We start from the raw sequence: 25,525 nt of genomic DNA on the forward strand, positions 1-25,525 counted from the left end.
ATGACTTTGCCCACAAAGGTCCATCTAGTCAAAGCTATAGTTTTTCCAGTAGTCACATATAGATGTGAGAGTTGGACTACAAAGAAAGCTGGATGCCAAAGAATTGATGCTTTTGAACTGTAGTGTTGGAGAAGACTCCTGAGAGTCCCTTGGACTGCAAGGAGATCCAGCCAGTCCATCCTAAAAGAGATCAGTCCTGAATGTTCACTGGAAGGACCGATGATGAGGCTGAAACTCCAATACTCAGGCCACCTGATGAGAAGAACTGACTCACTGGAAAAGACCCTGATCCTGGGAAAGATTAAAGGCAGGAGAAGGGGATGACAGAGGATGAGATGGTTGGATGGCATCACCAACTTGATGGACTTGAGTTTGAGTAGGTGCCAGGAGTTGGTGATGGACAGGGAGGCCTGACATGCTGCAGTCCATGGGGTTGCAAAGAGTTGGACATGACTGAGCGACTAAACTGAACTGAACTGAATCTAACAGACAGGGAGACGTTACTGGTGTCCCCAAAAAGTAGTACAGAAAAGTGCAAACTGAATCTTAAAGGTTAATGATATAACTCAGATTAGTTTACTATTTAAAAAAAAAACTTAAGATTCTGCCTATAAAGCAAAGTGGCTTTTTATTTTGCACTTTGTGTAACTGTTTATTTTTTACATAAATGCCGATTTTCACAGGATGACTACTTTAAAGTGTAGTATACTTTGAAGACATATTATATTAAAAGTGTTAAATACTTAGACAAACTGGGAAATCATTTACTTGTTCTGTGTGAAAATTTAAAAGCAATTTAAAATATAAATCTACTATAGCCAATAAACACATAATCCTAAAAATCTCTTCATAAGATTTAAAGTTCTAACAAAAAGCACACATGGGTTTCCAATGAATTGGGAAAATACTCCCCTGTCATCTGACAGTTTACACTCTCAAGGGGGCACTGACTCCAAAATGTCTAGGCGGCCAGTCGCCCTCGTCCCCACCGGAGGACATGTGATGCCCTGTGGACCGGCTGCCCCAGCGTGTCCCGGGACGCACAGGCACCATCTTGTTAGAGGGGCTCTAATCAGAACGTGCGTTCCCACAAGACCACCCCTGAAGGTGCGAACCCGAGGCTGGAGGCGCCACTGGCAGAGCTGGCGGGAGGGTGTCCTGGGCGGGAAGCTGTGTGCCGTGGGCCGGGCCTGCCGGACTCACCTCGAGCATGTTGTAGATGATGTACAGCTTGATGACCGACTGCCCCCGGATCAGGTGATACATCATGGAGTAGTCCACGTAGTGCATCATGAAATAGCAGATGACCAAGATGACCCCCTTCAGGACGTCACACACCTGGGCAGGCTGCAGCACACGTCTGTCCCTGAAACAGATGAGAAGTAATGAGGAAGGCGAGTCTCACCTTCTGCACCCTTGAATAAATCATCTTTACGGGATTGGCAGTGGCAAACAAAGGGAACTGCAAACAAAAACTTCACGTTAACGAGCAAAGTTATGCTGGTTACTCAACAGTAGCAAGCTTCCCGCCCAGGTAGAGAATATAAAGATACTAGACCAGAATTACAATGAGAGGAAGTGGGAACCTTAACGAGTGACCACAGAGGGCAGGTGGCTGCTGGCTGAGCACCCGGAAGCAATGGGTTTCCACAATGAGGACACAGGCCTCCTAGCTCATCAGGATCCCGGGACCCCACGGGCGTGGCCCTTCTGACACAGGGATAGCGTTCTACGCTATTTTCCATTATCAGTTCTTACAGACAGCACGGTGTTCCACTGCGTGGACGCATCATAATTTAACATAAGACCGACAGATTTCCAGCCCTTTGCAACTGTAAACCATGATGTAAGGTACGTCATACCTCGTAAGTGAAAACACATCTATAGGATAAAGCCTTAAAACTGGAATCTCACGTTATTTACGTTCACTTATCCTTCTGGTAATACCTGTGCTGCCCTCTGCAGGCGTTGCACCAATTTACACTTGCACCAGACGCCTGGAAGCTCACGTGCATCCATCCATCCAGGGACACTGGCTAACGCCACTGGTGAGAAATCCAACCCAGTAGTCTCACTGCTGATTTCTCTCACTAGAACACGGACATCTTCTTTATATATTTATCTATACTTTCTGTGAATCCTCTCCTCATATCTTCTTCTTACTAGTTTGTAGGATGGTTGTTATATTACAAACATTAGCCCTCTGGAACATGAGTTGGAAATACAGTTGCCCCTTGAATAACATGGGTTTGAACTGTATGGGTCCACTTATACGTGGATTTTTTTCAATAAATACGTATTTCAGCACTACGTGACCTGCGGTTGGTTGAGTCCACGAATGAGGAAACACAGACAGAGAGGAGTCCTGGACACAGAGGGACCATGGACATGGCGGGCTGGCCAGTGTGCGTGGGGCTGGTACCCCAACCCTCAGGGGCTCAAGTGCTGACGATGGTTTTTTTCCCTAATTAATATGAGCAGAATCATTCCGTACTTCCGAGGTCAGAGTACAAAGAGCTAACCCTAAATTGTGAATAGAAATGTATTCCTAAGATACAGGGAAAAAATACATTACAAAAGAAGAAATTAAGATGTCTATCACGGCACGTAAAGTTCCTGTGACTGGAATGGAAAGGTACTTTCTCCCAGTCTACTGCAGGCCGACTCCTCAAGATGGAAAACGCTCAGCCCCTGCCTTGGCAGCTTTTACATTCTGTGCGATCAACAGAAAGCCCGAAGATCTGCATCAGGAGATGCAGAGCCTCTTCACTTCCACCGCTGTGATGGCACTTTGGCTCCTACTAAGGGGTGGGCTCACTTTCCAAGGGCCGCCAGCGTCCTGAGCTTTCACTTACTGGCTGTTCCTTGGCTACCTCCTCCCTGAGCTCCTGCCGAGCCCTCGGACACATTCAGATCAGGGGTGCTTTTCTTGCAAAGATCCTTGCTGTGTTCAGCAAGGACAGGTAACCACTGCCCAGAGCGCCGTGCGCTGTAAGTGATGGTGAGGCACGCAGAACCTTGGCAATGTGCCCTGGACATGGCTTTCAGTCTCATCACAGAGAGAACACGGAACCGGACAAACGCCCCAAAAAGAGGCAAACTCTGTGAAGACTGCAGCCAGAGAGGGCCAGCAGCAGATGACGCTGGGCTGAACCAATGAGCTTAGATGCAGAGACGGGTCAGGACGGTCCAGGTCACACCCCGGGCCTTGAGACAGGCGCAAGAGACCGAGGGGAGTTCTCAGCAGTGAAAGTTCAAATCTTGGGGAAAACTGCCTCCAGGACAAGGCTGATATATCTCTACCATCACTCCTCTGTCCCTTTCTGTCTCCAATGCTCTTCTCTCTCCCCACAGACGCGGCCCTGTTTTTCCCCATGAAATCTGGAGTGAGCTATGTCTTAGTTCGGACACTGAGCCCAGAGCACAGAACTCTGCCAAGGGCTGTGCAACTCTCAAGGGAACTCGCTGCCCCCTCCCCCCACGCCGAGATAAGTATTTGTCAAGAGCCGGAGGTAAACATTTCTAATGCAAACCATGAGAAAAGGAGACATGCGGACACTCTTGGGCTCCTGGACTGTCTGTCCCCCCGAGATGGCGGGGGCACAAATGGAAGCATCAGCCAGGAGCGCCCACCCGTGTCTCTGCAGACGTGCGGGCACAGATGGGCACACACTGAAACGCACATGTCACCCACGGCCGGGCCTTCTGTTTAAGCGCTGGAGGCTGTGTTTTATGAATGAAAAAAAATGACAGGAATGAAATGCAGGATGGCATTAGTGGATCTGCATTAATTACCAAAAGCCTTTAGGTAACGAGTTAAAGCAGAAATCTGTAGAGCTTTTAGGATAGAATGGCATCTACTCAGTTAACTTGTCTCAGCCAAAGCTCTTAAAGAGATGAAGGGACTTTTAACACATATATGTTCAGTTGTATCTCTTTATAAACGTTTACAACAATGGAACAATCAGTTAGTATATTCTCTAAGAAGGAACAGGCTTCCCTGGTGGCTCAGATGGAAAGAGTCTGCCTGCAATGCAGGAAACCTGGGTTCGACCCCTGGGTCAGGCAGATCCCCTGGAGGAGGGCATGGCAACCCACTTCAGTATTCTTGCCTGGAGAATTCCATGAATGGAGGAGCCTGGTGGGCTACAGTACATGGGATTGCAAAGAGTTGGACATGACTGAGTGACTGAACTGAATCAAACATTGAAAAGCTATAATCTCAAATAACATACTACCACACTGTTTAAACCGATACTAGGTTCAAAATCTAGCATAAACAACTTTAACTTAGCTTTCTGTTGCCTAGGATTAAACCCGGTCGGGAAAATGCGGAAGTGCTGTAGAAACACGCTACAATCCCCAGGCCCTGCGAGGCAGGCCCCTCTAGGCACTTCGTACGTTCTCTCTTTCAGTTTCCACAGAAACCCTATGAGATCCTATGAGGAAGGCACCACCACCTAATTTCCCAAAGGGCGTCAGGAACGCACCTGCAGCTGCAGTTCGGAATTAACAAGTGGCGGAGCCAGGATCTGACTCTTGGCCTCTGGCTCGAGGAGGCAATTTCTCACTCCCGCCTACTATTCTAGACATTTCTTTAAAAGAACTTTTTAAACTCACAGGAATCAGCAACTCAGCATGTTTGATCTTTCAGCATAATTTAATGCTGTATAATTTACCACTGTACTGTCATCTCATTCGGAAAAATGATTGTGCTAAATACCAAATATAGCTACAATTTTTGCTCTTTGTTTCTAAAAAGAGAGGGGAAAAAAAAGGGCTGTTTCCACTGGATCCGCTGCTTTCTGTGCACTCTCTGCTTTGGTGGAAATGTTCCATTGCTTACATCATAACTGGTTGCTATGGAGATGACTGATTTTAAAAATTAAAGAGATTTATTCAAATAAAAAACAAAAGAAGCAGAACTGTTCAGAAACAAAGGATGCTGCTATCATATAAATGTCCCTGCAAATGAAAAAGGAAAGCTGCAAAAACTGAAGAAAAAAAAATTCTAAGGTGGCATCACAGCCTCTCTGAAGTAAGATCGAACCTCAGAGTAAGTTCACCTGGTGAAAACAACCCGAGCCAGCTCCAGTGTTTGTTTCTTTCTCTGCTGGGACACTTGTGGATGTGTGATACGTGTTTCCAACTCCAAAGGAAGCTTATCCACCAGCTCTGCCAATCAGCTTTGAAGTGGTTCCTGAGTAATGCTTTCAGGGTGAAGCTCTTCCTTATAAATGCCTATTAAACAGCAGTTACTTACAATTCCTTTTGCAAATGCTGAAAATCCTACACAAACACATAAACAAGTGGAGGAAGCTGCTGGACAAAGTGAAAAACCCGCTAATCTAATTTATAGCTTGGCTATCAGTTATCACAAGACAAGTACTATTAACCAAGAAATTCAACAGAACTTGAAATCATTTAAAACTTTCAGGTTAAGCCATGCTTACGGAAATTAAACTTTCTACATTTCTACATTTTACCTTTCGGTCATTCAAATACTTTCCCTGGATTTGCACATTTACCCAGTAAAGGACCCCGTTGCTTCAAGGGCCCTCTTGGGGAACAGAATGATGGAGCAGACAAAGATGGTCAGTTGCAGGGTTTTCCTCACCCTGTGCAGCAGGAGGTGCTCAGCTGACTAAGACTGAAGTGTGAGCTGACAAGTGAACAGAAAGACCAGGAAAGAGGCGGCAGCGTCCGTGACCACAAGACCAGGGTCATCTGTGCCTACTTCATGTTCAAATCGCTGTTCAAACATGCCAAGGCACCAGCATGAGGCACTTCATCACAAAACACACAGGCTGGAGCTATCTTTCTTTCTCTCTTAACGCTTCTAGCTGCTCATGGTATGACTGAAAGAATGAAGAAAGACAAAGGACTATTGGAAAAATGTGAAAAGTCAAAAATGGTGTCCATTTTTGAAAGAGAAGTCATTTTCTAATTTTAAAGTAAACTGCAATAAACTATTGAGATGAAGAGGTTTTCCTTACTTAGAAGACTGAAAATTGAACACCGTAAGTTTTTGCAACAGACAGTAGAAAAATTAACTACAAATGCTTAAACTGAATGACTAAAGTGTTTCTTGGGCTTTAAAATGATTCCAAACTATACTAGGGAAAAAAGCACTGGCTTGATAAAGCTATGTTTGGTACTTGGATGATGCAAAATAAAAACTGCTCACATCGAAGGAACTTAAGCTCACGTGAAGGAACTGATGTGGCGTGGGGAGTGAAGGACTTGATGTCAAATCTAGACAACATGTGTAACCGAAATTCATTTTATCAAGTGATCTTCCTAGGTGAGGTGAGATTCTGCTCAACTCCTGCACAAATGCGGACAAAACTGTCACCAAGGCAGGATAAGGAGGCTCGCTTCCTTCCGAGGCGTCCATCTCCAAACAGTCATGTCTGTCTCTCAGTATAATCAATATCTGTTTGTACTGATGTCAATTTGGCCAAGAGAATAGAAGGAAAATCAGGGTTTACTCACCACGAGGAGTCCCTGTGACACCACATTCCACTCTACAAAGGAAGTGAGAGTGCTCCTCCCTTCGGTCTGATTTACGAGAGAGAAAGAGAGAGAGAACGTTGTAATGTTGCTACGCTGCTGAGAGCGCCGAGGTGAGGAGGAGGAGGGGACGACGACACCTGAGGTGGGAAGACCCTCTAACGAGACCCTGCTCTCTACAAACGAGCACGGAGGCCCGGCCTGGGAGCGGCAATGCCGGCCGGCCGTGATTCCCAGAGAAGTGATGCGAGCATGACAGGGGTAGCGCAAATCACTCAGGTCGAAATTAAGGCTTCTGTCTACAAAGAGGAAAAATCTCACATGTGTGTGTGTTCGTGTGTGAAGTTCATTTCAGGGAGAACTACCTTGGAGGAGGAAAGGCAGGGGGAGGAAACCCAAGGGGCTAAGGAACGCTCGGGCATCTGAAATTCCTAATTCTTCAGGAGATGCGAGACTTCTGTGGGGTAAATTACCACCGCCTCAAAAACAGAAAGGTACCTGAAGCTTCCAGTAACAGACATGCTTAAAGCCAGGGGGAGAATCAGTAAAATTTACTCACACACATTTTACTTGCTCTAATAGTAAAAGAAAAATACTCCAGCATTTACCTTAAACCTCACCTACACTCAGTGCTGTCTAAAATATCACAGCAAAGTTCTCAAAACCATCAGTTCTTGGCACCAGATAGTATAATTTTTCTCTACAACTTCACTCACCTTCTAACTCAAGAAAGACTGAGGATTCTAAAACACAAGATGAAGTCATAGCTTGGAGGAGGAAAAAGGATTCATAAAAATGCCAGGTAAATTAGAAATACACATACAACTGTTATTATTTATTTATTCTATAAGTTCGGAAAAATATCACTGGACACCTCTTTGGCATAAAGCACATTATGCCACACGCAGCACACTGCAGCTACTGCGGGACAGCCTACTTTTCTAAAAACAAACTACTTTCGTTCTTTCAAGAAACAGACATCTCATATAATAAACCAAAACTTAATTCTCATTTTCATCTCATCATCTAAAAAATTATCCTAATTCAAGAACTTTCTCAAATGTTTTTCCAAAATTATACTACCCTACCTGAGAAAGAGGGAAGAGATACATACATCAATAGGCTTTTAGAGAGCCTGCATGCATTTATTTTAACCCACAACAAGGTATGTAACGGCAAAGATTTTTCAAGATTGTTAATTCGTTAGCAGTAATTTTCACCTAAGTGTTCTTGAAATTGCTAAGGGTGGGTGTAAACCTTTTATGGACGCAGTGCAGAAGTGGGTTCAAAGAGTCCATTCAAAAACAGAAAACCTGGGAGACTGTCAGCTTCCACAGGCCCCACAAATGTGACTGCCGGATGTGACCGCACGTACAGGAGGTGAGAGCGCCGATCCCATTGCTGAAAGGAGGGCCGTGCCAGCCCTCGGCCACTGTCGGATGCCAACAACACAGCACCAGGGCCTGCGAACCGCTGCTGCGTTCATGCCAGCATCTTAACCACTTTGACAAATATCCTTTCTCCTCCCTCCCCAACTTTTTGGGTATAATTTCTAAGAACTAAGAGACTAGGAAGACAATAACTTTGTTTGTTTGTTTTGGGCTGCAGCTAGAGGCAGGTGAATTTTAGCTCCCTGACCAGGGATCAAACCTGTGCCCTGGCACTGGAAGCGTGGGATCTTAACCACTGGACTACCAGGAAGTCCCTAACTTTTTTTTTTTTTTTAACAGAAAGGAAACTAAAACACAGGAGTGTGAGAAAAAGGAAATAGAAAAAAATACAATTGACCTCTTTGCTGATCTTTTTCATTTCTTATCTCTTCGAAAAAATTAAGTCAGACTGAAGGAAAGAGCACTTTTTGCTTGCTGAAAAAGATGGAACATGATACAGCCACAGGAAAGAAAAGTCAAATAATCCTGAACAGAATAGAATGTTGGAAGAAAAAGAAGGCAAAACTTGTCTGATTAATAATTTTCTAAAAGAGAAAATGTATTCATATACTCCTAAAATATCTGCAAGGTTTTAGACTTAGTATTAACAATAGTTTTGGTAATACAATTTTTTACATTATATTTTAAGTTTTAAATATTTCAAGTTAGGTGCTTTAAAAAAATAATGCTCAGAAGACTTGGCTTTCTAAATTGCTCAAAGAAAATATGGACTGCAGCCCATGTTACTATCAGCCAAGTACTCCATTCTGATAAAGCACACTTAAGGCACTGAGACAGGGAGGCAGGGTCTTCATATTCTGTATGATCTGCCTATGCTCACGGAGTGCTTAGAAGTGCTGACGTTCTGTTATACCGTTTTAACTGTGCTTCACGGTATATACACATATATAAGTGACGGCATAAAATGTAATTTTTCAGAGGATCCAAACTGCAGAAACAGCAAGAACCCTCTGCCCAGGAAACTGCACGGCCCCTTGCAGCAGTGTGACGGGCCGCCCTCTAGTGTCGGCCTGGCTGCAAGAGCGTGAAAACAGAACAGACCTGAATCCTGCTTTAAAATGCCACTCAGATTAATTTAGATTAAAAAGTATTTTAGAGTAATATATGAAAGCTATCATCTTTACTTTATAGGCTAAAAAAAAAAAAAAATCTGAAAAGGTCTAGAAAAGACTGGCTCCAGGGACCATCGACCCACTGAAGCCACCAGGAGCAGAGGGCTGAAGGTGTCCTGGCTCTCTCCAACAGCTCTCCCGGTTTCCAGAACAAACACCAAAGCGCTTCTCTAGGCGACCTTGGAGCCTTGCTCCCCCAGGGGACACAGACACAGTCTAGATGCCTCTGCCGCAGCGAGAACTTAGAGGCCGTTGGGAACACGGCAAGTCCCCTTCGTCACTCACCCTGTGACCATCCACTGAGGGCTTGAGAGACCCCAGGAGCCCCTCCAGAAGGAAGGGGTCTTTAGGTTACACAGCCTTTTGACCCTTTGCCTCATCACGCCAACAGCCACACAGAACATGCTTAAAGACAGCTAGAGCAGGAACGTGCCTCACACCACCAAGCTGAGAATAACTTAGAGGCAACCTGGCTCATGGAGCAGACATCAAGATCTATATATGGCATGAGGCAGCCTCACCTGGCTTTACCCAGCTTTCCATGTGTTCATCCTTGTTACGCAATCACACATGAAGACTTCTGTTTAGTAATGTCTTACTAGATTTTTTTTTTTTTCTGCTCTTCTGAAAAGGTAACTGAAATAACCATGACTCTATTGAGCTCCCAAAAGTGATAAAGAAATAGGGATAGTATAGAAGGTGAGGCTTTGTGAATGTTACAGATGTCTTCCAAAAAGGTTTCCTGGTATGAATAAGGCCTTCTTAAAAATTCTTCCAAAGGCATAAAGCAAGTACTTGAATCACTTAAAGTTGATGGTAAATTCCTAAAACAGATTTTCCCATTTGATTAATTGTACTTAATAAAAGATAAAACATAATTCTTTCATTCTCGAAGCAGAGTAAGACAAGAGTATAAAGTATTACATGTAACAACAATGTGATCTTAATCCTTGTAATTGTTTTATTCCATGAAATCTTGCAAAGGAGTTTTTACTCTTATCATAATATCATGATAAATAAATTCTTCTAATTTATATCGGAGGGATTTCTTCCTTACTAAAATTGATTGAGGCTCATTTTCAAAAAGGCTGAATGTCATTTGGTACTTACTAAATACCAAGTACACACTCATTTACTAAAAGAGAAACCTCCAGGACTTTAGTCTTTGAAAAGAAAACAACATATAATTCTGGATATATTGTATATTAAACTCAGTTTCTGTGGTTATTGATAATAATGTTATTAATTATACATTTAATATACCCACGGAAGAGTCACCTACTTCATAGCTAAGTTTCACATATTATTATCCATTTCAGTATTCTGAAACTTTTCAGAATGAAATGTATTTAAAAAAGTGATGCAATGTTAGAAATGCAACTTGGGCAACTGTGCTAAGAACTGTAATAATGCTACACAGAGGGACTACACAGAGTAGATTCATGGAGATACAAGTACGGAGAAAAAAACTGTAAAATCCAATCTCTAACCTCAAGACCAATAAAGAATCAAGATTCATGTAAGCTTTACGTTTTCATCTTCCTGTTCCTAGTTTTGGAAGAGAAGGAAGGAAGGAAACTAGTATCTTTTCCTGCCACTACGCTGGGTATTCTTTTAACATCTCTCAATCTTTGCAGTAAAAGATGCCGGCACTAAATACCCCCTTTCTGAGGACGGGGATACAGGCTGAAAGAAGTCAGGCAGTGGCTCATGAGTCATCAGCTCATCACTGCTGGGCCAGGCTGTCTGGTTCTTCCCACCAGGACAATGCCTTTCAGGGTTTTCCCCTCTCACAAATCAGAGGGAGACCGGTCTCACCTGTAAGCAGGTAAGGCTGGCCAGACCACAAAGACAGTGGCTCTCCAATGAGATGGAGGAGGAGCCCGCAGGGGGAGTTCCATAAGGGCTACTGATGCTACCCGCCCCTCCACTTCCCAGCCTAGAACCTGCTCCTCACTTTATACAGACGATGCCCAAGAGGCTGGGGACGTGAAGAAAATAAAAGTACAGGCTGAGCCTGCACAGTGGCCATGTGGTCAGTCCTGACCCTCAGCACTGGGCCCTTTCTATACTACCCTGGTGGCTCAGATGGTAAAGAATCTGCCTGCAACGCAGGAGATCTGGGTTAGATTCCTGGTTAGGAAGATCCCCTGGAGAAGGGAAAGGCTACCCACTCCAGTATTCTTGCCTGGAGAATTCCATGGACAGAAGAGCCTGGCAGGCTACAGTTCATAGGATTGCAAAGAGTTGGATACGACTGAGCAACTAAACACACACACACACACACACAATCTCCTGCATTATTAACATTTGTCGCCTAGCCAAAACAAAGTTCTTGTTCAGAACCATTTGGAAAAAAAAAAAGTACACATAAAAAGTAGAAATATTAAATAAGCATATTATATAATATTCACTACAAAGATCAACAGCATTAAGGGCCAAAGTATGAAAGAAACTTAATGAGTTATTCCTATTCTAAAAAAATCTATCCAAGTGATTATTAAGCACAAGTAGCAAAAATAATTTAAACCTCTACAATAGTTCATCATCTTAAACTTACCTGAGGCCATAGCAAGGCAGGGTGAAGAGCCTGAACAGGGCCAGGAGGACTCTGACAGGAAGCAGGGTGAACACGTAGAGAAACGCGTCCAGGCACAGGAAGATTCCAAAAACCATGAGCTGGATTTCAAAAGGAGAGAAGAACGTAAAAGACGAAATGCAAAATAAGTGTTCTTTAAAATATTGTAGATGAAAATTTCAAACAATCAAGGAATTTCTAAACTTGGTAGAAAATTCATTTCTCATAACGTGGCTACGGGAATAACAAGTTAACAGTTCTCCTTGTGTACATGAGCCATATTCTAATGAAAAATTCCTTTTCACAATGCAAGCTTGTAGTTCTTCTTCCGGAGCCTTTGGTTTATCATCTACACAAGTCAATTTTTCAAAAGACAAGTCACCCTCAACCACAACTATGCCACATCTGACGTAGCTCTCTGGGTACTTCCTCAAGCTGCAGAGATGTTATAGAAAACCTTTCAGATAAAACTTAAACTCTAAATTTAATGTGAAGAGATTATTTATTTTAATACAATTTTAGGTACACTTGAACTTGCTGTGCAGAGAAGTCATTATTCCCAACTGGAGGAGTAGCTGTTAATGTCTTCATCTCTTCTGCTTTCTCGTGTACTTGCCACATCCTTCCTATTTCGGGTGACACTGTACATTTTTATCTGCTACATTTAGGACCATATTTCATGCTCTCATCACTTCATGGCAAATAGAAGAAAAAAAGTGGAAGCAGTGGCAGATTTTATTTTCTTGGGCTGCAAAATCACTGCAGATTGTGACTACAGCCATGAAATTAAAAGAGGTTTGCCCCTTGGAAGAAAAGCTATGAGAAACCTAGACAGTGTATTAAAAAGCAGCGACTCTGCTGATAAAGGTCCATATAGTCAAAGCTGTGGTTTTTCCAGTAGTTATGTATGGATGTGAGAGTTGAACCATCAAGAAGCCTGACTGTTAAAGAACTTATGCTTTCAAATTGTGGTGCTGGAGAAGACTCTTGAGAGTCCCTTGGACTGCAAGGAGACCAAACCAGTCAAACCTAAAGAAAATCAACCCTGAATATTCATTGGAAGGACTGAAGCTGAAGCTCCAATACTTTGGCCACCTGATGAGAAAAGTGGACTCAATGGAAAAGACCCTGATGCTGAGGCAAAAGGAGAAGGGGGTGGCAGAGGATGAGATGTTTAGACAGCATCGCCGACTCAATGGACATGAATCTGAGCAAACTCCAGGAGACAGTGGAGAACAGAGAAGCCTGGAGTGTTGCAGTCCACTAGGTCGCAAAGAGTTGGACACAAGCTAGCGACTGAAGAACAGTATTTCACAGATGGAGAGTAGAATCTTGTGATGCCTTAGCAAATAGCCACACCCAGGCTGCTAACCTGTACTATTTCAAGAGGAGTGACTTTCTGTACATTTGACACACAGACATGGTATGATGTACACACCCTCACACACAACACTCCATGTATTCTTAGTCAATAAACTGACCTACAGAAATGTACTAAGTAGCTAACACCCACAGTTACTGGAAGAGCTGCATACCCTCCCCGCAATTTATATGCTGAAGGCCTGACCACAGGCCTCCCTCCCCACACCTCAGAATGTGACTGTATTTGGAGTGGGGGCTCTTTAAAGAGGCAATCAAGTTAAAATGGGGTCGTAAGGATGGCCCTTATCCAGCATGACTGGTGCGTCCCTGTAGGAGCTGTTAGGATGCAGACACACACAGGGAAGATGATATGACACGGAGCAGACGGATACACAAGCAAGGGGAGAGGCCTCAGAAGACACCAACCGTGATGACCCTTCCATCTTGGGTCTTCTGACCAGACTGAAATCGTCTCTTAAAGAATCGGACTTTCTGTTGGAAAAGAGTCATCCTTCTTAGGCTTAGAGAAACTTGTTTTAGTATTGCTTCCCATCTAGGGCAAGCACCAGTAACAAACATCTAAGGGTCTTCCCATCGCATTTTAAATCAGCCCAGGAAGCAAAACTCCCCCGACCCTTGCGCGCTCAGCACCTAGGGACCACTGGAGCTATCGCGACGACAGATCACAACGTGAAAATGGAAGGAAGCAAGCAGCTGTGATCAGACACTTCAACGGGGGCCAGGAAAGCACCCAGTTATGCCTTTCAGGGTTCAGAAATGTAAACAAGTGACTCCATTCCTGTACCTACTGCTCAGGTGTTACGTTTGTTCACAAAGCACAGCATTCTTTTAAATCCTTTGCCAATGATAATGACAAAAGTCCTTAAAAGGCAATAAACAAGATGTAATCCTGAGAACAGTTACCTTGAGGGAGGGAGATGAATCCCTGGGCACCCTAATGGGTGCTCCAGGGCGTCTGGTTTAATCAACCTGGTGACCCAGGTGTCTGGGTGTCTGTGCTAAGTGGGACTCCCGTGTCCTTGGGCCTCTGGGCGTGTGGCATTGAGTGCTGACTGCGTCATCCCTGTCAGCCCTGCTTGGCACACCAGGGAGCCACAGTTTTGGCGGCTGGACTCTGGACCAGGGCCGCGCGTCAAATGCAGGAGCTGGCCTGTGCGCTGCGGCTGTCTACCCACAGGCCCCGCAGGTTTGAAGCCGTGTGAGCGCAGCAAAAGATCTCAGGCCCAGTTTTTGCTAGGTATAGAAGGCAGCGTGCTTTGGCATCTTGATAAAATGTTGTAGACTGCTGTGGTTGCTTAGTCGCTCAGTCGTATCTGACTCTTTGCGACCCTATGGGCGGTAGCCCGCCAGGCTCCTCTGTCTGTGGGATTTCATAGGCAACAGTACTGGAGTGGGTTGCCATTTCCTTCTCCAGCGGATCTCCCCGACCCAGGGACTGAACCTGAGTCTTCATTGTAGGCAGATTCTTTACCCCTGAGTCACCACGGAAGCCCACCTTGATAAAACAGACAAGTATTAGGATTTACTTTTCATTGGGATCAAATAACCACAAAGCAGTCACGCAGTCTTAAGCAATGGCTGATGAAATTGTCCCTAAAATGCATAAGGTGTAACTACAAAGCAGAGAAACTGCTGTCATATGCCACCCACTGTTTCCCTTCTGAGAAAACAAAAATCTCCTTTAAATGTCACTTGAAAGGTCAAAATGAACACAGCGGTGTGGCTAAAATCAAAGCAGCACGATGCTGCTAGGATGCACCTCTTTAGACCGTGGGTGAACACCCATCTAGCCAGATGGTAGTCACGTCACTGTGCACATGGGTCCCTGTCTCTCGCTCGCCCCATCCCCATTTCTTTCCTGCTCCAGCTCCCTGCACCACCCCCGCACAACTTTACCCATCTTGTAGAAGGTGGCAAATTATGTATAAGTATGTGTAAGTTATAACTATCTCTTGCCTTAGCTGTGTCTGAGCTTTACGGGGTGGTGGAGGGGGAAGCCTTATAAATATGTCATCTCTCTGAACCAGCAATTATATGAATAAAAAAAAAAAGTGAAGTTGCTCAGTCGTGTCTGACTCTTTGCGACCCCATGGACTTGTAGCCTACCAGGCTCCTCCGTCCATGGGATTCTCCAGGCAAGAGTACTGGAGTGGGTTGCCATTTTCTTCTCCAGGGGATCTTCCCAACCCAGGGATCGAACCCAGGTCTTCTGCATTGCAGGCAGATTCTCTACCAGCTGAGCCACCAGGGAAGCCCAATTATATGAAATATAACAAAATGCAAAGACACCAAAGCATAATGAACATGCTTCAAAAAGAAATCCTACACTGCAGCTGCAGGCTTTTATCTCTTTTCCAGCTGGTGGATTTTCCCGGGGATGGATGACAAAATGCTACACGAGGTTTTGTGTGAAAACTTCCCAGGGCTGACTCAGGCTTTGATTTCTTCTTTCTCTCTCTTAACTAAGCATTCATTGCTCGCTCTAAGAGTCCCCTGCCTTTCTGTCTCACGGGAGATCTTGTGTGGAAGGGTTTCAGAAGTCTTTCGCAGGTACTGGGCAATAGGGCCGGGCGCTGGCCTCCGTCCAGCCTCATCTCCACCTGGACCTCATCACCATGCCCCCAACTCTGCAGCAAGGTTCAGGGGCTCACCTGGTGCCTGAGCGGCAGAGGCAGGGCCAGCCCCCCGCAGGTCTGCAGAAGACGTGGCTTTGAGACTGAAGCACTATTTCTACTAATGACACCTGCCACTCAGCCTCAACCTTGCCACTGGATTTGGGCTTGTATGTTAAAAAAAAAAAAAAAAAAAGGATTTACCATTAAGTTTTTAACATCTAAACTCCAATGTGAAAACCAACCACGATTCTGTAACACTGGTCAACATCACCTGCTAGTGAAAAGTTCCACAACCAGCTCTTACCACACTCATTTTGAACCTACTGCTATTGCTCTTGATCATCTGAAAGATACTAGCCTCAAAACAAATAAAACCAAATCAAATGCTGGCCCCTCTCCATGGAGAGCAGAGAAAGGTTTCTTCACCTTTTAAAAATGTTTCCTTTTTTGACCAAAACCTCCTGCCTTCCTTTTAATGCCACTTGGAATTTCAAAATAAATAAAATGTTATGGCTACAAATAAAAGCAGCACAAGTATTTAGAAGATGTCTCTTTGAGCTGCAGAAACCACCTCTGGCAATTCTGTATCCGTTCCCCCACAGCCCCCAAGCAGCGACTGGAGCAAAGGCCGCTGCTATGGGGTGGGAGCCAGGAATCAGGGGTCAAGCAGGAGGAGGGCTTTCTTTCCGCCCCTGGTCTCAGTGTGTGAGGTTCTGGGTGCACTCCTGTGTCTTGCTCAGTCCTATACATGGGATACGAGGTCACTGGGGAGGGACCCCTTCCCCAGGGAATTCAAAGCTAGAGAGGAGGACTGCATGGTAAGGGCTGGATGAAGGATGTACTCTGGGTGCACTGGGGACAAGATAAGGGCTGTGCGCGAGCTGGGGTGGGGACGGGGGCTGGGGAGTGGGCACCCCGGGGAGGCAGGAACGGTCAGCAAAGCTCCCCATGAGGAGAGATGGGCACGAGCTGCTGCCAGGCACGGAAAGGAGGAAGCACCTTGACGAGAGCGCCTGAGTGCTCTCCGCTAGCTTCACAATGCCATCTCAGGACTGTCTCACTGACACAAAAGTGAAACAGCGGCTGCAACTACCTCTTCTTAACATACCCTCAACACTACAAAGCAACAAAAAGGCTTTACATGGTATGTTCATTCAGTTCCTATTTTGAAAGAAGTTTTTTATTTATTTTTCCTAAATGTTTATCACCTGTCTGTCAAAAGAGCAGAACTGAGTTCCTCCACTAGCAAGATCAAATCTCCCTTCTGTGACTCTTTCCCTTGCTGCCACATACTCTCCTTGTGGGCAAACTCATTCACAGGGTCATGGACTGCCGGCCTCCTGAGATGACCGAGTCCAACCTCCTAATCTCAGACAAAGACAGTCAAAGCCAAAGCAACGCCTTGATCGGCGGACCTGAGATGAGAAGGTAAGGCTGTTCATCTCCACCCCAAGACCCCCTGTGCCGCACTAACCTCTCCTTTGCAACAGTAACATAGTCTATGCCCCAAAGACAACGTTCTGTACCTACCGTCATACTTATCTCTTCAACCTGATGTGACCTAAGTAGTTACTATTTAAGACTAAGCAGTTGAATTCAATTTTCTATAAATAATTAATGTACAAAGCATGGTAACAATGAAAAAGACTGTCAAAATGCACAGAATTATAAGGCAAAGAAAAGTCAAAATTATGTTTTCACCTTAGTTCTACCTCTTAGGATAGGCAAAGCTATATAAATGTATGTTACCATAGAAAAGTAATTTTGATAAAAGTCTTCATAATAATCATCTGACATGTGTTTAACTTGAAGGATAGATGTCTTAAAGAGGTAAATTAATCAACTGGTTTGAACCTGAAGAGCACACACCTGGAGTGGTCTTGACCTCTCCCTGCTTCTTTCATTTCCAGTCCATGCTGAACATCACTATGCTTCAGAAGCAGAGCTCTGGAGGGGGCAGATGACCCCTCATCGCCCTCAATCTCTTTCTCCCTTTGCTGGAAAAGCCTAATCTACCCCGGCCCAGGCCCCGTGCAGCGGGGTGGCTGTGTGGCTCAGCCTGGCCAACAAGGCATCGGCGGAAGAAGGCACACTGGGCACCTCTGGGGAAGCTTTTAATTTATTATGAAAGGGTCGGTGGAGAAGGCGGCACTGTCCATCTCGTCTCTGACTGTAATGCAGATATAAGGTCAGAGGTGCAGCTGACATCTTTCTAGTGAAAGGCAGCAAGGGGACCAAGAGCCAATCTGCCAGTGATGGTGAAAGAGAAAGAGAAAAAGGACTTGAGTCCATGCTGGCCTCATGAATCCGCTGGACACAGATCTCCTTGCTCTAGGCTTGTTAAAAGTTTTAAAAACCTTTTTGTTTAAGTCACTGTTAGGTATTCATGCTCAGTCACTCACTCGTGTCTGACTCTTTACAACCCCAATGGACTGTAGCCCACCAGGGATTTCCCAGGCAAGAATACTGGAGTGGGTTGCCATTTCCTTCTCCAGGGGATCTTCCTGACCCAGGGATAGAACCCAGGCCTCTTCTCTGCGTCTCCTGCATCAGTAGGTGGGTTCTTTACCATTGTGCCACCAGGAAGCCCATTCTGTTATACAATACACACAGCTAAAAGTATTCCTGAGGAAAAAGTTTTCGTTTCCTCCCGATGCCAGTCTAAACCCCTCAGTCTAACCTTCAGTCACCTGGTTCCAGCCTGTCCTCTCAGTGCGCCTGTCCTCTGTGTTCCTGACAACCTCCCAGCTCTGGGTCTCCCTAGCACACCTCACCCCTCACCTCCACATGGACTTCCCTGTGGCTCAGATGGTAAAGAATCTGCCTGCACTATGGGAGACCCAGGTTCAATCCCTGGGTCAGGAAGATCCCTTGGAGAAGGGAATGGCAACTCACTCCAATATTCTTGCCTGGAGAATCCCATGGACAGAGGAGCCTGGTGGGCTACAGTCCATGGGGTCACAGAGAGTCGGAAAATATGGAGCGACTAACACTAACCAACACCTCCACGTATGCCCTAAACTGTACAGAAGTGACCTCTTTTTCCTCATCACCTTGCCATTCCCTTCACGAGTCCCATGTTTTATCTCTGTACTTCCCCATGGTAAAAGTGCCTGGAACATAGCACTCAAATCAAAAACTGAGAAGATAAATAACTGCATGAGGGCGGGTGGTTGGTTGCTGAGTCACTAAGTTGCATCTGACTCTTTCTGACCCTGTGGACTGCAGCACGCCAGGCCTCCCTGTCCATCACCAACACCCGGAGCTTGCTCAAACTCATATCCATTGAGTCGGTGACACCATCCAACCATCTCATCCTCTGTAGTCCCTTTCTCCTCCTGTCTTCAATCTTTCCCAGCATCAGGGTCTTTTCCAATGAGCCTGCTCTTCAAATCAGGTGGCCAAAGTATTGGAGCTTCAGCATCAGTCCTTCCAATGAAGGGGTGATTTCCTTTAGGATGGACTGGTTTGATCCTGCTCTTCAAGGGACTCTTAAGAGTTTTCTCTAGCACCACAGTTCAAAAGCGTCAGTTCTTCAATGCTCAGTCTTCTTAATGGTTCAATGCTCACATACGTCTATGGCTACTGGAAAATCCATAACTTTGACTATATGGACCTTTGTCCACAAAGTGATGTCTTTGCTTTTAAATACACTGTCTAGGTTTGTCATAGCTTTTCTTCCAAAGAACAAGCATTATCTCTGTGGCCATCAGCTAAACCCCCATGAAAGATATAAGCTTCACTTTCAAATAGCTTGACTGCAAGGAGAAAGGGAAGAAAACATTTTTCCTAAAGGTTCTTTCCGCCCGAGATCAGCAATCCAAGAGGCCAGGGGTCAGAAATCATGACCCTTCCAGGGTTAGAAGAGCCCTTTATTAGCAAGTGAAGCAGGCTGGTTAGAAGTAGAGCAGGAGATCAAAGAGGGACACAGAGAACCTTGAAAACCAGTCCCCTCCCAACCACTCCCCGCTGGACTCAGCCCAGGGTGACTGCCATCCCCACTGCAAACGAAACGGCCACTGCAGTGCAACCAGGGGACAAGAAACCTTTCAAACTTTTTCCTGTTCTCCCAGGGCAGGGCATTCCAATTTGCTAAGTGAGACTTGTAAAGATTTTAAAACACTTACAGAGGGCTTTTACGGTTGTTTAGTTGCTAAGTCATGTCCGACTCCTGTGAACCCATGGACTGTAGCCTGCCAGGCTCCTCCGTCTATGGGATTATCCAAGCAGGAGTACTGGGTGGGTTGCCATTTCCTTCTCCAGGGGATCTTCCCCGCCCAGGGATCCAACCTGGATTCTTTACCATTGAGCCATCTAGGAAGCCCACAGAAGGCTTACCATGAAATTGACATTCAGATGAGAACACTGAGGCACATGGAAACAGAAGTGAATTGGTCACGGCCTCATACTTGATAAACCGTGGAGCCAAGATTCAAATTCAGGCAGGCTGGCCTTCAATTCATGCCCTTCAACCACTCTGCTATCCTGGCTCTCAGTTCAGGAAGCAGAGATACTGCAGTTTAGCTTCCTCCTTGTGTGGAAGAAACAAATAGAGCTCCCCAGGTGGAGCATACGAGCAGCTACTAGCAGATCCAGACAAGAACCCCTGGTGCGTGTGGGAGCGTGGAGAAAGGACTGCAGAGGAAAGAAGAAGCGTTGCCCGCGGTCAACAAACGCTCCAGAATTTCACATCCTTACGTCACATTGAGAAGTTCACGCATAAAAATGTGCTAATAACTAGAAAAACTACTTTAAATATATAAGTAATTCATCTTTATTAAATGTCAAGTATAACATGTTTATCTACTGACAATATTACACAAAAAACCTGTCTTTTTTTCTTTTTAACAATCACTAAACAGGTTCAGTTGGAGATGCTGAGTTGACCTTTCTCTTGACTTTAAAAGAAGAAGCATTAATTACATGCTTTATAGTATCTGCAACCCCTGAAGACACAAAGTGCTCTTTAATTATCAAGTTTCTCTTTTTGCAAAGGTTAGGTGGAAATACAGCAGCATTTATCCCCCTCAAAAACAAGAACATTTTTTAAAAAATTAGTATGGCATATATATTAAATAAACACAAAGGTAACCAATAAAAATAAGTTATATTACCACAAACGTCTCGACTGCCTCTCAACTCTCACGATAAATGCCTGAAATGGGACCCCGTCCCCACATCAAATAAAGGCCTTAGGGACAGCACAGTGAATTCACGCTGTTATGAGAGATATTTAAGCCTGGAATTAAACTGAAATCTAAGTCTGCTTTCCTCTATGCTCCACTTAGTCTTAAGTTGATACAAAAGAAATTGTGGTTTTGGACTGTGAAGTTTAGATTATGACTATGCTCAAACACATCTTTATTAATCAAAATAGGAACCATTACAATCCACACATTTTTGCCAACAGAAATGTTTGTTTATTCCCGTAGTATAAACATCCATGCTTCAGGATTCAACAGACTCTTGGAAGCCATCTTCTGCCTCCTGCTGGCTATGGCCGTGTTCTGCCTACAAAAAGCTGTCAGAATGCTTGAGGAAGTGGTAGTCGGCTGGCGAGAGGTCAGGTGACTATGGCAAACGAGGCAGAACTCTGCAGCCTGATTCTTTCAACTTCTGAAGCCTTGGTGTGCTTGGGCGCTGTCGTGCAGAAGAACTGGGCCTGCTGTGCTGACCAGTGCTGACTGCGGGCATGGCAGTTTTCAGCGCGTCTCATCCATTTGCTGAGCACACTTTTCAGATATAGTGGTTTTGCCAGGATTCAGGAAGCTGGAGTGGATCAGACTGGCAGGAGACCACCAGTGTCCAAGACCATTTGTTTTTTGATGCAAGTTTGGTTTGGGGAAGTGCTTTGGAGCTTCTTCTTGGTCTAGCCACTGAGCTGGTCATCACTGGTTGTATAAAATCCACTTTTCGTCACACATCACAATCCGATCGAGAAACGGTTTGTTGTTGTTGAAGAGAATAAGAGAAGTGACACTTCAAAACGATGACTTTATTTTGATTTTTCAGTCAGCTCATGAAGCAGCCACTTATCGAGCTTTTTCACCTTTCCAATTTGCTTCAAATGCTGAATGAATGTAGAATGGTTGACGATGAGTTCTTTGGCAACTTCTTATGTAGTTGTAAGAAAATCTGCCTTGATAATTGCTCTCAATTGGTTGTTGCTAACTTCCAATGGGCAGCCACTAAGCCCGTCATCTTCAAGGCTCTTGCCTCCTTTCTAAAACTGCTTGAATTACCACTGCATTATATGTTCATTAGCAGTTCCTTGGCCAAATGCACTGCTGATGTTGTGAACTGTCTCTGCTGCTTTACGACCCACTTTGAATAAAAAAATTGCTCAAATTTGCTTTTTCTTTAATATCATTTTTATAGTCTTAGAATAAACGTAAAACAAACAGCAAGTAGTAAGTCATTAGGAAAAAAAAAAAATAGAGTGAGAAATGAGCCTTAAAATGGGGTATAACATAACCACATTTATATAAGAATGTACTCCAATATCAAAGAGCCAAAGCACAATTACTTTTGCACCAACCTAATAGAAGAAGAAACTTCTCTAAACTGAAAAAGATGATATTCTTTTGTATATTTTAAGCAGTAAAACACCTGAAGTATTGTTCTCAGAGACTAAATCGACATGTCCTAAATAGGACTAAAACCAAAGCCTTTTTCATGGGCAACAGGATTAGAACATAATGGCAACTGTGTGTGAGCGGTGTCCACTAAACTTTTCTCACGCTAATAATGTTTCAAACACGTACAAGTGAAACCGAAGTTTCAAAAAAAAAAAAAAACAAAACACTTACCCTGAGTGCAGGCAATGAATGCAATGTGATACTTTTTCTATTCTTCAATTAAACAGAATAAATCCTCATCGATTACAACTTAGTGCATGGGTTATTCCACCTACTTGTGGCCCTACAACAGACCACAGGCTGAAAAACACTGGTTTATACTGAAGCCCCATCAAGACCTGCAGAGATTTTCCCAGAAGACAACATAGTACTCACAATGACAAATATGAAATGCTTACAAGTTTCTGTGAGAAATCCACCCAGAAACTTGCTTGTGATTTCAGTGCTGCGTGGATCACAAGAAACTGTGGAAAATTCTTAAAGAGATGGGAATACCAGACCACCTGACCTGCCTCTTGAGAAACCTATATGTAGGGTCAGGAAGCAAAAGGTAGAACCGGACATGGAACAACAGACTGGTTCCAAATAGGAAAAGGAGTACATCAAGGCTGTATATTGTCACCCTGCTTATTTAACTTATATGAAGAGTACATCATGAGAAACGCTGGGCTGGAGGAAGCACAAGCTGGAATCAAGATTGCCGGGAGAAATATCAATTACCTCAGATATGCAGATGACACCACCCTTATGGCAGAAAGTGAAGAGGAACTCAAAAGCCTCTTGATGAAAGTGAAAGAATAGAGTGAAAAAGTTGGCTTAAAGCTCAACATTCAGAAAACGACGATTATGGCATCTGGTTCCATCACTTCATGGGAAACAGATGGGGAAACAGTGGAAACAGTGTCAGACTTTATTTTTTGGGCTCCAAAATGACTGCAGATGGTGACTGCAGGCATGAAATTAAAAGATGCTTACTCCTTGGAAGGCAAGTTATGACCAACCTAGATAGCATATTCAAAAGCAGAAACATTACTTTGCCAACAAAGGTCCATCTAGTCAAGGCTATGGTTTTTCCAGTGGTTATGTATGGATGCGAGAGTTGGACTGTGAAGAAAGCTGAGCACCGAAGAATTGATGCTTTTGAACTGCGGTGTTGGAGAAGACTCTTGAGAGTCCCTTGGACTGCAAGGAGATCCAACCAGTCCATTCTAAAGGAGATCAGTCCTGGGTGTTCTTTGAAAGGAGCGATGCTAAAGCTGAAACTCCAGTACTTTGGCCACCTCATGCAAAGAACTGACTCATTGGAAAAGACTCTGATGCTGGGAGGGATTGGGGGCAGGAGGAGAAGGGGACGACAGAGGATGAGATGGCTGGATGGCATCACTGACTCGATGGACGTGAGTCTGAGTGAACTCCGGGAGATGGTGATGGACAGGGAGGCCTGGCATGCTGCAATTCATGGGGTCGCAAAGAGTTGGACAAGACTGAGCGACTGAACTGAACTGAACTGAATGAAGAAAAGAACAGTGGTGCTGGAGAAGACTCTCGAGAGTCCCTTAATATAAGGAGATCAAACCAGTCAATCCTAACAGAAATCATCCTTGAATATTCACTGGAAGGACTGATGCTAAAGTTGAAGTTCCAAAACTTTGGCCACTACTATGAAGAGACGACTCATTGGGAAAGACCTTGATGCTGGGAAAGATCGAAGGCAAAAGAAGGGGGTGGCAGAAGATGAGATAGTTGGATGGCATCACCGACACAATGGACATGAATTTGAGCAAACTCCAGGAGAGAAAGGAGGACAGAGGAGCCTGGAGTGTTGCAGTCCATGGGGTCACAAAGAGTTGGACACAACTTAGTGACTGAACAACAGCAGATGAGGAAAAGAGAAGGATGGGTGTACTGAGCCTGCCTCTGAGGAGGTGACGGTTATGGGGGCTGCTGTCACTGTGAGTTATTTCTACTGCAGGTGGAGTGGTACAAGGGGTCAGAAGGACACCTCCTTAGTTGAAGTCCATAAAGTCTGCCTGTGGACAGTGGACACGACCCTCTGGGCTCACCCAGAGCAAAGCGGCAGGCCAGCAGCTCAGACAGGTGGGTGGACGAGTGTCCAGGCTGCAGAGAGAAGGCAGACCCCCAGCAGGGTCAACTGCAGCATCCTTCCACTTCCAGCCCATGGCTGATCACTGGCAGAAAAAAGTGAGCTTTGAAAAGCAGGTTCAGGTGTTTTAAGAAAGACACAAGAATTACTGTAAATAAAAAATTCTTTTTTCAAGCAGAAGAAATGTCAACCGCCAGGTTCCTCCTGGACAAAACCTTAAAGCTACTCTAATACACAAAACAAGGGAGCTGCTGCCCTTGGGAGGAGGGCTGCACCACCCCACACCTCCCTGCCACAAATACCTCCCTTACCTCCAGGCCTTGGCTCTAGCACAGAGCCCTAGAGAAAAGCAGTGACACGGTAACAGCCACGTGTGTTTGAGGACCCTGGCCAAAGGCACCAAATGTCTGCTGGTTCCTCCACTCTCTAACCTCGCCCCAGTACAGAACACCCCAATGCTCTCGCATGCCACCTGCCACCAAAAACCCACGAAAACAAGGTCTGTCAACCCACCTCTTCACATGCGACCCTCCTCCTTCTACCAAATGGATGGACGGTTAGAAATAAACAAACCTTGGCCAAACTGCCCGTGCCCTCCCTTCTCACTGTCTACCGCTCCTCCTGTTGTTACGGCCCACGGAGAAAGCACACCAACTAAACCCTTCCATAGCAGCTCTAAGAGAAACTGTGATTCCAGGGAAGTGACTCGAACATCAAAAGTTCTGTTTCTAAAAATGTATGAAAACATGTTTCAGCATAGCTAAAGCTGAATTATTGCTTAACTCTTTCCTTCTTATAAGAAACTGTCATGGATGTACAAGTTGGACCATAAAGAAAGCGGAGCGCTGAAGAATTGGTATTTTTGAACTGTAGTGTTGGAGAAGACTTGAGAGTCCCTTGGACTTCAAGGAGATCAAACCAGGCAATCGTAAAGGAAATCAGCACTGAATATTCACTGGAAGGACTGATGCTGAAGCTCCAATACTTTGGCCACCTGATGTGAAGAACTAACTCCTTAGAAAAGACCCTGATACTGGGAAAGACTGAAGGCAGGAGGAGAAGGGGATGACAGAGGATGAGATGGTTGGATGGCATCACCGACTCGATGGACATGAGTTTGAGCAAGCTCTG

General features: G+C 44.8%; 1 protein-coding gene across 1 annotated transcript in view; it reads right to left on the bottom strand.

The window, feature by feature from the left end:
• The window catches only part of TAPT1 (transmembrane anterior posterior transformation 1), a 61,168-nt gene that overhangs the window by 20,510 nt on the left and 15,133 nt on the right, over positions 1-25,525 (bottom strand). Inside the window, exons 3-4 of the mRNA XM_055589158.1 lie at positions 11,637-11,755; positions 1,204-1,366 (exon numbers count right to left, since the gene is read on the bottom strand). Coding sequence (XP_055445133.1) covers positions 1,204-1,366; positions 11,637-11,755 — 282 coding nt within the window. The remainder of the gene's footprint in view (positions 1-1,203; positions 1,367-11,636; positions 11,756-25,525) is intronic.

Source organism: Bubalus kerabau, chromosome 7 (assembly GCF_029407905.1).
Source record: "Bubalus kerabau isolate K-KA32 ecotype Philippines breed swamp buffalo chromosome 7, PCC_UOA_SB_1v2, whole genome shotgun sequence".
Taxonomy (NCBI): Eukaryota; Metazoa; Chordata; class Mammalia; order Artiodactyla; family Bovidae; genus Bubalus; species Bubalus kerabau.